A 14697-nucleotide genomic window follows, 5' to 3' on the forward strand; every position below is an offset into this window, starting at 1 on the left:
ACATTGTGTACGGTACGTCACCGTACAGCCGTCAGTGTTTTACACCGCTCCTCATATAACGCCCATTAGTCTACGCTCAAGCGTCGTGTACACATTAAATCAAGTAGAAAAGAATTCCGGACTTATCATTAATATATCATAGCATCCAGATTGTACAGCAGACTCATACATGATTGTATATTATACAAGTTGGAAAGCAGTCTTGATATTTATATATCATAGCATTCCGATTGTATCGATCACAACATACATTAGTTAAATATTACACTACAATTGTATTACCATAAATTTCTTTATTAAGAACAGTGTACAATTGAAGGGCATATGCTGGCTTTAAACGACACGTTCATCCACGCGCTATCACGGTGCGTATGAGTGTGCGTGTAGACGGTGCGCGTCGAGGTGTGCGGGCACGTGTGCGCGCTGCGGTACACGTACCGCACCACACGTGGGAGGTACGAGAGTGCGGGCGGACGGCGCATGTTGCGGTTTACGTGCCGCACTACACAGGGAGGGGAGTACGTACGAGTGTGCGGGCGGATGACGCGGTGTGCGGACGCGTGCAGTCACGTGGGCGTGCTGCGGTTCACGTGCCGCACTACACAGGGAGGGGAGTACGTACGAGTGTGCGGGCGGATGTCGCGCGCTGCGGTGTGCGGGCGCTTGGGCGAGGTGCGCGTCGAGCAGGTCGAGGGCTGCGTGCAAAGGCGGACACTGCGCGCGTCGAAATGTATCTAAACATAACGCTGATTCGTTAGTAATGAAACCGTTTCACTCTTCTACGAATGCGGGCAATCGTTGTACCGTGATTCAAATTGCATACTTTTGGTTCGTGTGTTAATTCCATTAGTATTGAAGTTTGTGGAACGTACTATTTCGCACTACACAGGGATCTGAGTAGCGAAATGAGCGAGTGTGCGGCGCGGATGGGTAGACGCAGCAGTAGCGCCGGACGCTTTGCAGTCACGTGGGCGTGCTGCGGTTCACGTGCCAGCACTACACGCCTGTTGTAACATTCATTTATATAATATACATCTAAAAAGAATCTGCAGGCGGAGCGGCGCGCGTTGTTTATGCATGGGCGCGTGCAGTATCACCACGTATGCTACAGCATCTGCAGAGCAGGTGTCTGGCGGTTCACGTGCCGCACTACACAGGGAGGGGAGTACGTACGAGTGTGCGGGCGGATGTCGCGCGCTGCGGTGTGCGGGCGCTTGGGCGAGGTGCGCGTCGAGCAGGTCGAGGGCTGCGTGCAAGCACGTGCGCGGGCTGCCTGCCGCGCCTGCCTCGTGCAACGCACTGCGGCTTACCTGCACAGGGGAGACTAATATTAACAATCGAAATGTATCTAAACATAACGCTGATTCGTTAGTAATGAAACCGTTTCACTCTTCTACGAATAGTACCATTTAATACTGCCACGGTACATGAGTGTCTTTCTTAAAAATGCAATGCCTCTAGTAAAGACAATCGTTGTACTACCGTGATTCAAATTGCATACTTTTGGTTCGTGTGTTAATTCCATTAGTATTGAAGTTTGTGGAACTGACATATCTATTTCTGTAGAAATTGACTTCTTTTTCTTTTAATACTTACATCTTCTGTAATCTGATATCCTAGCAGGAAATGAGCGAGGTTGGGCGGCGCGGTGGGTAGAACCTGCAGCAGTAGCGCCACCACGCCCTCTTTCGCTTCACGGATGGCTGCGCCCTCCTCGCCTTGAGCCCACTCTTCAGCCTCCAAGCACTCCACAAACGCGTGCCTGTTGTAACATTCATTTATATAATATACATCTAAAAAGATAAGTCATATGCAACAAAATGTATCCTGTTGGTCTCCTATTGACGCAAGCTTTTGGCGCGGCTGTAACGCCCGCGAATAGAATAGAATAGAAAATCATTTATTCAAATAAACTTACATTGAAGCACTTCTGGCGGCGGCCGGCGGCTTGAATAGTCATAACAGTTTTTTTAATCGCCGCGTGACACGCGAATGCTGTCTCATCACAAGAAGAACCTGCAGCAACTGCAGTGTGGGAGTGAGTGCGTGTTTAAATAATTTATTCTTACGTTACGCGAATTGGCGGCGGTTTAAGTGTGTGCGACAAACCACCGATTAGCACTAATTCAATTAAATACGTCAAAAAGAAAAAATATTGAATACATGAACGCGAGCACTGGTTAAACAATTAATAAGGGAAATCAGTCATAGTGATTAGAGCGGCGACCAGTCCGCTGACAAGCAGCGGCGGCCGTTCACGCAGCAGCTGCAGTGTGGGATGAGCGTGTGGCGGCCACCTCATGTCGGCGGCGAGCACTGGCGCCGCGTGACGGACCAGCATTTTAGGGCGGCCGGCAATGACCCGGCCCACCACGCCGCCACAAGTCTGGACATTTTAGTGAGCATGACTACTCAAAACACCAGACCACGTCATAGCTACTCACAATTGCCATCTGATGTTTATAGTATCACATTTCACATAAGAATGCGCCGCTGCAATTAATACAAAACCCGCTACGCTTTCATATTTCTAAAATAATTGAATCAAGAAAGCAATGAGATAAACAAATTATAACGTTGTATGCTAATAAACTAATTATTTACTTGATATGTTGTCTTCTATGAATTCGTCTATCCTGTAATAGGCTTTCTTACATGCAAAAATTGTTTAATATAAGATTTGAATGTCGGCGGCCTCTCTGACGGACGCGAGCAGATGTCTGGCGGCGGCCGGCAGTTTATTATAAAATCTTACGCAATTGCAGCATAGAATGAATTGTGGCGGCTGACTTTGTGCGGCGGCATTGAGGTAAAATTGGCGGCGGCTTATTTTTATTGCGTAAGTTTCTATTTGTACAGTCTTTAAGTTTTCTAAAGCACTGTCTAAATTCTTCCGCGTATACATGATATTCTCATAAATGTATTGTGAAGTAACGGTGATGATATTTGAGTCTTTAAAACACTGACGTAATGACTCTCTTGAACCCATACCATAAATAGAACGTGTGCGTGTGGCGGCTCTCTTTTGTAAAATAAATATAGTATTTATATCGGCTGCTTTAGCGCCCGCGACAGTAGTATACCATATGACATAATGCTATGGAAATAACTAAAGTATACAGGTGTCTTTAGCCGTCGCCACGTCTGTTAATTGCCTAATTCTTCTAAGTGCATATGCAACTGAACTGAGTCTATTGGCCAATTTTGAAATATGGGGCCCCCATTGTAATTTCGAGTCCACTGTTATAGTGCGTGTGGCGGCTAAAAACCTCATGTATCATTAACGAAAATTTACGGCCGGCGTCATTAAGCAATAACTGTGTATTTATGGGTCTTACATTCGGCGGGAAGTGTAAATTTTATACACTTTGTTTTGCCGCGAATTTAATAATAGGTTATTACATGTAAACGGGCAATTTAATATCGGCAGACAGTGGCGCCGCGTGAACGAGTTTGCAGCGCATGCAGCACCTGCAGCTAGTGCAGCACCTGTATCACCTACAATGCCTACAGCCTACAGCATCTGCAGAGCAGGTGTCTGGCGGCGGCCGGCGGCTGCAGCGCCCGCGACAGCAGCGCCTGCAGCAGCTGCAGTGTGGGAGTGAGTGCGTGTGGCGGCGGGCACCTCATGTCGGCGGCGAGCGAGTGGCGCCGCGTGACGGACGCGAGCAGGTGTCTGGCGGCGGCCGGCGGCTGCAGCGCCCGCGACAGCAGCGCCTGCAGCAGCTGCAGTGTGGGAGTGAGTGCGTGTGGCGGCGGGCACCTCATGTCGGCGGCGAGCGAGTGGCGCCGCGTGACGGACGCGAGCAGGTGTCTGGCGGCGGCCGGCGGCTGCAGCGCCCGCGACAGCAGCGCCACGGCTCGAGCGGCGGCAGCTCCCTGCGTGGCGGTGTGCCGCAGCACCTTGCAGCACGTCACCAGCCGGTCGCTATCGTCCGGGCCCTCAGGAGCTGTCGAACGACATTTCTACGTATCACTAAGTGCAAAGAGGACACCAGACCACCCACAATCATCTAATACACAAGCTTCCTCCGGGGTACACTTACGGCCTTATTACAAAAAGATAAATCTGGTAATAAACCATTCACCAATGAGTTTACAAAATGAAGTTTATCTCTAAATTGTTCGTCATGTCACAACCTGCGATGCAGTTTAACAGAAAACCAAACCACCATTTTAAAATCTATTGTTAGTTGAGTTTTTGAAAAATATCTAAATTAAAAATATATTAACTAAAAATATTTAAAGCAAATTTTACGACAATAAAAACATATAAAAGACGTTAATTGTTATTTTTTCACTCATTTTACTTTGAAATAGTCATCATTCGAACGATCCAATAAAAATATCTCGCCGTTCCTTTTCTTGCCGAGGTATAATTTAAAAGATCTTCAGCCTAATAATACATTAATAAATATTATATATTAATGAAATAGTTATAATGAAGACATAGATAAATAGAAATAAATTTATTTTTAGTTTATACATTTTTCTTTGAACTAATAAAAGTAAAATGGAACGTAATTGTACGGTGACAGACATGAGTGACTGATTTCTGTATGGAATACAGTAGTGCTAAGTAGTCCTCTGTTAGATCTGGATTCGTAATAATGTTAGGTTTATTCCAAGTATTAACTTTAGGAATGGTTTAAACCACGACCATTTAGACCACGTTTCGTCCGAGTTTTAACAGATTTTTTGTAATAAGACCGTTAGAGTTTAAAAGAACGATTTGTTACATGTCACAAGGTGCAAACAAAAAACCAAACCACCCAAATCGCCTGATTGAGCTTGTGTAGCTTCCTAAATTGTAAAATGAACTACTTGCCGAGGTTTTCTCAAGAGACTACAACCTACGGTTTTTCAAGAAACGTTTCTTGAAAAACCCCAGGTTATAGTAGGTCATTAAGGTTTCTTAAGGATTGGCAGGGCGCACGTGACAACTCTGGTATTTCAGGTGTCTATAGGGTGCGGTAACCATTTACCATAAGATGGGCCGCATGTTTATTTGCCACCATTGTAGTACATGCTGAGATGAATATGTTGACGAAATTACCAGCTAGGTTTAGAACACAAACAAGCTCGATGACTGTAAGTACTTATGTCTATAATCGATTTCCAATTTATTACATCTTAAATGATTTTCTATAATACTAACCGAGTATGAGCTTAGAAAGTCCGACGAGGATGACTGCGCGGCCAGCAGCGGCGGCGGCGTCCACAAACGCGCGTTCCAGCGCTAATCCGCGCTCCAGTATATGTAGCACGCTGACCAGACTCTGTTCCACGTACTCCTATATTCAATGACATTATAATTAATTTTAGAAACTATGGTAACATCGAAAGCAAATCCCATTAAAAGGACCACATGAAAGTAACAACAAATGCATAGGTTGCTGGAAGAAATCCGGCTCGAAGGACCAACGTTCGGATTGTAACTATAAAACGTGTGTACTATAAAAAGATACATAAATGATAATAAAAAAGATACTGATAACTAAAACTGCTTATTAGTAAATGAGTACGCGCGGCGTTCTTTATTGCTCATTGCGAACTGACTTTTGGTGAAATATGAATAGTTAACTTTGCGAAATAATGTACGACGCTAGCTCAAACAAAGGTACTAAAAAGTCAAAACAACAGGACATTAAAAATAACTGACTAACCCTTCCCGGCTGGGGTTGCTTATCTAGCAGATCCTGAGCTTCATCCAGCGAGGTGAGCAGCAACCGTAATAGTTCTGATTTCGTGTGCAACTGCATTAATATACGGAAACCGGGTGGTGGATTCATGTCTGGGTCGCGGCCCATTGGTGGGAAGTCCGCTTCACTCGGTTCATACTGGTCAAGCCACCGTGCGAACAGACTGAAGCACAGTGACAACACCTGTGACAAAATAATCTATTGTTTATATACATATATGTGATATACTGTTATAATACTGTATAGATATTATATACTGTTTTAAACTTGACGCGGTCATTATTTATACGTATAATTAGTAAAAATCACAAACAAAAAACGCGATCGAAAAGTGTCTTAAATGTACGTAAAGATACTGTGAGTACAGTTTGCCGAGATGAATATCGAGCGAGTTCCAGTAGTAGCAACAAACGAAGATGTGTGAAGGTAGACGCATATGTCTGCCCACAAAAAGATTTCATTTTCCATCTACCCGCTGCTCTTCAGTTTACCCGTGATCATGGTGGCTGAAACACTACCGAAATATCGGGAACTCAGCAAATAAATATAAAACGTGGTAAGATCCCGTGATTTTTACTAATTATACATTACATATTGTTCAATTAAGTAGTAGTGCAGGTAGTGTGCAGTGAGTAGTGTGCGTGTGTCACCTGCCAGCGCTCGTGCGGGCGTGCGTGCGGGCGGTGCGGCGCGGGCAGTGCGAGCCGCTCGAGCACGTAGTGCAGGTACGGATCCAGTCCGGGCGCTCGTCCGCCTGCTCCCAGCGCGCGTGGTACTGGCGCTGCCGCCGCCAGCGACACCAGCAGCGTCAGGAACGCGCGCGACAACGGGTACTCCTCCAGGCGACACTCCACCTGTGCCAAACGACGTAGCATATACTAACGATAATAAACCTAAAGTATACCAAATCAAAGTATTTTTATTCTTGTAGGTCTAAGGACTCGTTTGATCGGCAACGTGTACGTTACACCTCTGATGTTTTAGGCATCCATACAGTCAATAGTTCCGGACGCAACTCGCGACCTACTCTCCACGGGGCGATCGTGTTGCGTGACGTTGAGACGTTAAGCCGGCTCGGCGAGCGACAATCGATTCTCATCACATAACGCCCGGCCGGCCGGTAAAAGAACGACACTGGGCTGGCACACCCCAGCAGTACGGCCGGGTAAGAGCACAGCTCGAGGCCCGTACCCGGCGGTCCATAAGGACCAGCGGACGACCCGGTCAAGTCAGGGTACGTATATGGACGTACCTCCTGCAGCTCCGCGTAGAGGGCGCGCTTGTCGTTGGCGGCGGAGACGAGCCGCGCGTGGTCGAGCGCGGCCCACACGCGGCCGGCGGTGGCGGCGGTGGCTCCCAGCGCCGCCAGCGTCAAGTCAAGTCAAGGGTAAGTACCTCCTGCAGCTCCGCGTAGAGGGCGCGCTTGTCGTTGGCGGCGGAGACGAGCCGCGCGTGGTCGAGCGCGGCCCACACGCGGCCGGCGGTGGCGGCGGTGGCTCCCAGCGCCGCCAGCGTCAAGTCAAGTCAAGGGTAAGTACCTCCTGCAGCTCCGCGTAGAGGGCGCGCTTGTCGTTGGCGGCGGAGACGAGCCGCGCGTGGTCGAGCGCGGCCCACACGCGGCCGGCGGTGGCGGCGGTGGCTCCCAGCGCCGCCAGCGTCAAGTCAAGTCAAGGGTAAGTACCTCCTGCAGCTCCGCGTAGAGGGCGCGCTTGTCGTTGGCGGCGGAGACGAGCCGCGCGTGGTCGAGCGCGGCCCACACGCGGCCGGCGGTGGCGGCGGTGGCTCCCAGCGCCGCCAGCGTCAAGTCAAGTCAAGGGTAAGTACCTCCTGCAGCTCCGCGTAGAGGGCGCGCTTGTCGTTGGCGGCGGAGACGAGCCGCGCGTGGTCGAGCGCGGCCCACACGCGGCCGGCGGTGGCGGCGGTGGCTCCCAGCGCCGCCAGCGTCAAGTCAAGTCAAGGGTAAGTACCTCCTGCAGCTCCGCGTAGAGGGCGCGCTTGTCGTTGGCGGCGGAGACGAGCCGCGCGTGGTCGAGCGCGGCCCACACGCGGCCGGCGGTGGCGGCGGTGGCTCCCAGCGCCGCCAGCGTCAAGTCAAGTCAAGGGTAAGTACCTCCTAGCAGCTCCGCGTAGAGGGCGCGCTTGTCGTTGGCGGCGGAGACGAGCCGCGCGTGGTCGAGCGCGGCCCACACGCGGCCGGCGGTGGCGGCGGTGGCTCCCAGCGCCGCCAGCGTCAAGTCAAGTCAAGGGTAAGTACCTCCTGCAGCTCCGCGTAGAGGGCGCGCTTGTCGTTGGCGGCGGAGACGAGCCGCGCGTGGTCGAGCGCGGCCCACACGCGGCCGGCGGTGGCGGCGGTGGCTCCCAGCGCCGCCAGCGTCACGCACAGCTGCGCCTTCAGCTGCAGCGGGATGTGGCAGCAGATCAGACCTACCACACGAACATGAATAATCTTCATTCAAGTAAACTGAAAAAACTGTATACTAATCAAAATCTAATAGAAATCTTATACATAATATGTAAGTGTATTTATTGCATTAAAAAGTAGGTCAATTCCATTAATGTATGTACGTATTTATGTGTATTTTTTATTATTATATAATTCTATTAACCGCATTCAAGTATCTCTGCACATCCCAAAGGTTGACTTTGTGTACCAATTTGTTGGCAAAAAAGCCAATAAATAAATAAATAAATAAACAATCTTTACTCAAGTAATAATAAGTGTTGTTGTCTTTATATGTAATGATATCAAATTTATCAGTATTAATCTGTAAAGTAAGGTAGTACTAACCGAACATGTTATTAACGGCGTCCCACTGCAGGTTCTCACAGATGTTGGCGCAAGCGGCTTCATCTTCCCGCGCTACCGCCGCAATCAACTTCAGGGCTGCTATCATCGCTTCCACCTAACACATATACAATAATTTTGTTGTTGTTGTTGTCGGTAAATCCATAGGTCGCTGGTTCAGATCCGGCTCGAAGGACCAATGGTCGGGTTGTACCGAAACTATAAAGATTCTGATAGGTAAAACTGATAAATGATACTGATAGAAACTTGATTAAAACTGTATATTGAAACTTAACTATAACTGATTAATGATTGTAATCTTGATGACCGAATGCGAACTGATTTTAATGAAATGTGAAATGTAAAATAAAATGTTAATGTTGCGAAATAATGTACGATGCTAGCTCGTACAAATTTATATATTAAATTTGTTAATTTTATAATGTGCTGTTGCTTCCACCTAACACATATACAATAATTTATATTTTAAATTTGTTAATTTTATAATGTGCTGTTGCTTTTATATGATATTATGTCAAATTTAACACAATAAATATGATGTTATTTGTGAAAGCTTGTCAGTGGCATAGTATGTTTTTTATATTGATTCAAAGTACAGTTAGCATTGGTTTTCCTTTAATAAATAAATAAAAATAAGTAATATTTGGAAAATCAAGACTTTTACAAACAGTTTAATCTATATATATAAATAAAATTGGAGTGTCTGTTTGTAATATTGAAATAACCGTTTTTTACTACATGCATATTAATATAAATACGGTACACATACCAAAATAACATTTTTTAAAATTTTTGTCCGTCTGTCTGTTTGCTCCGGCTAATCTCCTAAATTTAGAAAGAAATAAAAAATAGAAGAAAAAAAGATCTTAATATATATAACGTTAAACTGAAGAAAAATAAAATTATTGGAATTAGATGAGAAGAGTGCAAAAAAGTCTAAATGAAATAATATGAACAATTCTTTATTTACCTCTTCCTGCCTAACCAGCAGTTTCCCAGGCCGCGCTGCCGGTGTGATGATGGCGGATGCGCCCAGAGACGACGAATGCAAGTGGTCGGAGAATGGGGCCGGGTCCGCGCGGAGGTTGCTGTAAATACACAATTGTCTATTAAAATTATGTCCTACATGAAGAAATGAATATTGAATTTGAATTTATTGCAAATGACTATTATGGATCACATATGGACATCACTATGGCATGTAACGTAAATTACATGATGTTCAGGTTTCATAATAAATATAATATATTATTACATACCACGCTGGATGTTCAATACAGTTTGTGCGTATATACATAAGTACATCTGAATACAATTTAACACGACAGTGTACATATGATGTTGCCAGGAAGCTTGGTTTCCTGGGGCGACAGCAAACTGTACACGCATTGTACACAGGCACGGCCAGGCTGGCCAGCGCGCGCAGGTACGTACAGCGTACAGCACACAGTACACAGTACACAGTACACAGTACACGCACCTGTAGTAGCGCGCGAGCGCGGCGAGCAGGTGGTGCGCGGAGAGCGCGTCGCGGCGCGCCAGCAGCGCCCACGTGTGGCGCGGCACGGCCAGGCTGGCCAGCGCGCGCAGGTACGTACAGCGTACAGTACACAGTACACAGTACACAGTACACAGTACACGCACCTGTAGTAGCGCGCGAGCGCGGCGAGCAGGTGGTGCGCGGAGAGCGCGTCGCGGCGCGCCAGCAGCGCCCACGTGTGGCGCGGCACGGCCAGGCTGGCCAGCGCGCGCAGGTACGTACAGCGTACAGTACACAGTACACAGTACACGCACCTGTAGTAGCGCGCGAGCGCGGCGAGCAGGTGGTAGCGCGTCGCGGCGCGCCAGCAGCGCCCACGTGTGGCGCGGCACGGCCAGGCTGGCCAGCACGCGCAGGTACGTACAGCGTACAGTACACAGTACACAGTACACAGTACACGCACCTGTAGTAGCGCGCGAGCGCGGCGAGCAGGTGGTGCGCGGAGAGCGCGTCGCGGCGCGCCAGCAGCGCCCACGTGTGGCGCGGCACGGCCAGGCTGGCCAGCGCGCGCAGGTACGTACAGCGTACAGTACACAGTACACAGTACACAGTACACGCACCTGTAGTAGCGCGCGAGCGCGGCGAGCAGGTGGTGCGCGGAGAGCGCGTCGCGGCGCGCCAGCAGCGCCCACGTGTGGCGCGGCACGGCCAGGCTGGCCAGCGCGCGCAGGTACGTACAGCGTACAGTACACAGTACACAGTACACAGTACACAGTACACGCACCTGTAGTAGCGCGCGAGCGCGGCGAGCAGGTGGTGCGCGGAGAGCGCGTCGCGGCGCGCCAGCAGCGCCCACGTGTGGCGCGGCACGGCCAGGCTGGCCAGCGCGCGCAGGTACGCAGGCAGCAGGCGCGCCGACACCAGCTCGCCCGACAGACGCACGAACTTATACAGCGTCGCCGCGCGCCCGCCCGCCCTGTGACAATTACAAGCTAATGTTACACAGAACAAAGACAAAGAGGGTTGCATCTAGAGCATCGCTCTTTCAATCAAACTGTATGTGGTCGCCATACACAACAAACTCCCTTCGTCGCTGCGTGTGTGTGTACCTGAGCGCGTGGTGCGGCTGGTGGTGCGGCGGGTGGTGTCCGCAGGCGAGCCAGTAGTCGTCCCGCAGACGGCGCGGGTCGGCGGCGTAGAGCCGCTCCACGCAGCGCAGCAGGGCGTCGAGGTGCGTGCGCGGCTGAGCGGCGGCGGCCGGCGGCGCCAGCCCCTCCGCCGCGTACATCTGCACCGCACGCGCTGCCTCGTCCGCTCTGGGGAGCGACGGCGACAACACGATTCACAATACCATATATAAGAATCAATACAAACGACATACTAAGCCACTGGCTTTCACAAATTACAACAGATTAATTCTGATAAATTTGTCCGGATCGATGGATCAAAGAATGTATGTAGGGATTTAAGCCCGTTATCAGTTCCGTAATAATGATATTAGTTGATACATTGATTGATAGATTGATGAGAAGTTTTTGATAAATATAATCGCCTTGGTTGAATGCATAAAGGCAACAACACATTGTAAAATTAACAAAGAAAATGAAATTACAATAAGAACAAGAGTACAGTAACAAATAGTGTATAATTTATAACATACACCCTGTCTTATATTTGATTCTAATTCTAGTGATACAATTCAGACTGTTTGGCTTCATTTACAATAGAATAGAAAATCATTTATTTACTGAAGCACCCTTGAATATTCTTCTTATTTTTTTCAATCTACTGCTCATTCGACACGCTGTCTCATCACTATAAGAACAAGCTAAAACATTTGGCCTTATTACAAAAAGATAAACCTGGTTTAGCACTATTAATAAACCATTGACCAAAGTATTCCTTATTACAAAACGAAGTTTATCTCTAAACCGTGATTCGTCTATGGTCTAAAGTTAGACCTGCGGTGCCCCTAGTTTGCAACAGTGGTCTAAATAAAAAGTCATACTCCATTTTAAAAATTCTATTGTAAATTAAGTTTTTGGAAAAATATTTTAACTAAAATTAAAAATATATTAAATAAAAATTTTTAAAGCAAATTTTACGACAATAAAAATATATAAAAGACGTTATTTGTTATTTTTTCACTCATTTTTTTGAAATAGTCACCATTCGACGATCCAATGATCCAATAAAAAATATCTCTTTTCCGAAAGTTCCTTTACTTATAAAATATCCACTCCTACTTGTAATTTAAAACTGATTTTCAGCCTAATAGTACATTAACAACTATTATATATTAATGAAATAGTTATAATGAAGACATAGATATATAGAAATAAATTTATTTTTAGTTTATACATTTTTCTTTCATTATTTTTGATCTTTTCATTAAACGGTGACAGACATAGTGATTGATATGGAATACATAATGAACGATTTAACTGTAGTACTAAGTAGTCCTCTGTTAGATCTGGATTACTTGGTAATAATGTTAGGTTTATTCCAAGTATTAACTTTGGAATGGTTTAAACCACGACCATTAAAGACCACGTTTCGTCCGAGTTTTAACAGATTTTTTGTAATAAGACCGTTGGTGTTCAATCAATTCAATTTTTGTTCAGTCAATCGTTTCAAAAATTCAAAACTTAAACTATAGAATATTAAGTTATTAGCAACAATTTAAATGCAGAGGGCAAATGAAACCTCTCAATTATATTAAAGTATAAATAGAATACGTACTTGACTCTCATCTCTATAAGCTTGGAGTGCATTAGCACTATAAAGTCTGTGATAAGCGTGTGTATTCGACGTTGGTAATACTCCTCTTTGCTTACAAAGTCCGTTGAAAGTATCGCTTCGTCCAGATATTCAAACACCTGAAATTATTAAAACAACATTAAATACTAACTAAATTAGTTAAACAAGAAAAATTTATATCAATCACCGTAATAATTTCTTGGTATGTGATATTACAACAATGAGCCAAGTCCTGTTTCAGAGTAGCTTCCTCTTGCGTACACTTAGATTATATACTGATTTACCTGAGGAGATTATTTCTATAGACTACAGCATGAGCTTTTACAAGAATTGTATGTTAAGGTTTCTTAACAACAATGCACAGCACACGTGATCCTCCTGGTGTATCAGGCGTTCATAATAATAATAATATAGCCCTTTTTCCGAAAGTTGCGGTACATTTGATGTTTATAAAATATCCAGCTCTCTCCACTGAACTCTGTCTTCCGCAACCCTATTCCGGAACGGTCCCATACGGCTACGGTCACTAGTTATAATTAGATGGGCCGTATTCTTGATCACCAACTTCGGCAGCCCTAGCGCCGGCTCGCCCTCACCGCCGCCGATGCGCGTGGCGACGTACAGCGCCGCCAGCGCCAGCTGGTGTGTGGCGACGTACCTTGGCCGCGACGGCGGCGTCGACGAGGTCGTCCCCGCGGTCGAGCAGGTCGGGGCGGCGCTGCAGCGAGTGCGGGCCGCGGCGCAGCGCCGCCAGCGCCAGCCCCAGCGCCAGCTGACACAGCGCACGTGCGCCCGAGCCGCCGCCTCCGTCCGTCGCCGGCTGCAGGAAATATCTATTTGAGCATATTCAATACAGTAAAATAAACCACTCTAGTGATTCAGGGTCCATAGGGTATGGCAACCGTTTACCATCAGATGAGCCATACGCTTACTTGGTAATATAATAGTAAACAAAAATTAATTCCTCTTCAATTTTAGTAAAATTTTTGCAATAGTTTGCCATGTCTTTATTTAATTTACAGTGTTACAGTTCTTGGACAAAACTATAAAGACCAACTGTCTAATCATTTTGTACTCTAGTTTTAACTAGAGCTCTCCAATCAGCCCTATTATCTGCCAATCTCTCTATATACTGTAATAGCTAAATGAAAGATAAACACACTAAAATTACCTGTACAACCCCTCCAGTCTGGGGTACCTGTGCAGGCAGTAGTTCGTCAATCAGCACTGAGATCAGCTCCGGATTTTGTATTAAGGGTAGTTTCTTTGCTAATTCTTCACCATCTTCCCGTCTGCAATATTTTTCATAAACAGTATAACATTAATAAAATATTTATATAAAAAAAAATAACCATCCATTTTCAATTTGTAAATAAAATTAACATAAAGAAAGTAATGTAAATAATGAAATATAAGAACTTATATATTTTCAAGCAGACTCATTATAAGAAGAATAAATATAACAGTTAATAGAGTAAGAAATTTTGTTTTTTTTTTTTACTTTTGAATTTTGCTCATTGGCAATCTGTTGTCATACGATAGTCCAATTCAATGTCTTTTTAAGTTGAATGTATTGTTTTAAATTCATGAGGCTAGTGCAATGAGTCAGCTCTCAGGCGCAGTCTATGAATCTTTCCACTAGTCCCTGGATGTCACACCTTTTAATCTTAGACTCCTCAATTCCTACAGTTGTGCGGCCAGTTCATTTCTGTGCCTATTTAATGGAATAGAATAGAATAGAAAATCATTTATTCAAATAAATTTAGTTTCTTTCTGGCTGTCTGTTTGTTCCGGCTAATGTCTTAAATGGCTGGACTGATTTTCACGGGACTATTTTGGCAGGTAGTTGATATAATAAGGAGTAACTTAGGCTACTTTTATTTTAGAAAATAAAGTTATATTCCACGCGGACGAAGTCGCGGGTACAGTTAGTAATATAATATACAACC

The 14697-nt window shown here is 46.1% G+C and overlaps 1 protein-coding gene across 1 annotated transcript in view; it reads right to left on the reverse strand.

Moving 5' to 3' along the window:
• The window catches only part of LOC131846153 (nuclear pore complex protein Nup205), a 31343-nt gene that overhangs the window by 11914 nt on the left and 4732 nt on the right, over window positions 1–14697 (reverse strand). The window contains exons 8-21 of the mRNA XM_059195390.1: window positions 13920–14040; window positions 13407–13568; window positions 12731–12867; window positions 11098–11304; window positions 10773–10964; window positions 9479–9596; window positions 8491–8605; window positions 7957–8126; window positions 6353–6556; window positions 5667–5885; window positions 5159–5294; window positions 3764–3950; window positions 1597–1762; window positions 1174–1310 (exon numbers count right to left, since the gene is read on the reverse strand). Of these exons, the coding sequence (XP_059051373.1) occupies window positions 1174–1310; window positions 1597–1762; window positions 3764–3950; window positions 5159–5294; window positions 5667–5885; window positions 6353–6556; window positions 7957–8126; window positions 8491–8605; window positions 9479–9596; window positions 10773–10964; window positions 11098–11304; window positions 12731–12867; window positions 13407–13568; window positions 13920–14040 (2271 nt within the window). The remainder of the gene's footprint in view (window positions 1–1173; window positions 1311–1596; window positions 1763–3763; window positions 3951–5158; window positions 5295–5666; window positions 5886–6352; window positions 6557–7956; window positions 8127–8490; window positions 8606–9478; window positions 9597–10772; window positions 10965–11097; window positions 11305–12730; window positions 12868–13406; window positions 13569–13919; window positions 14041–14697) is intronic.

This window comes from Achroia grisella, unplaced genomic scaffold, assembly GCF_030625045.1.
Source record: "Achroia grisella isolate CSIRO2021 unplaced genomic scaffold, CSIRO_AGI_Agris_v1 utg503, whole genome shotgun sequence".
Taxonomy (NCBI): domain Eukaryota; kingdom Metazoa; phylum Arthropoda; class Insecta; order Lepidoptera; family Pyralidae; genus Achroia; species Achroia grisella.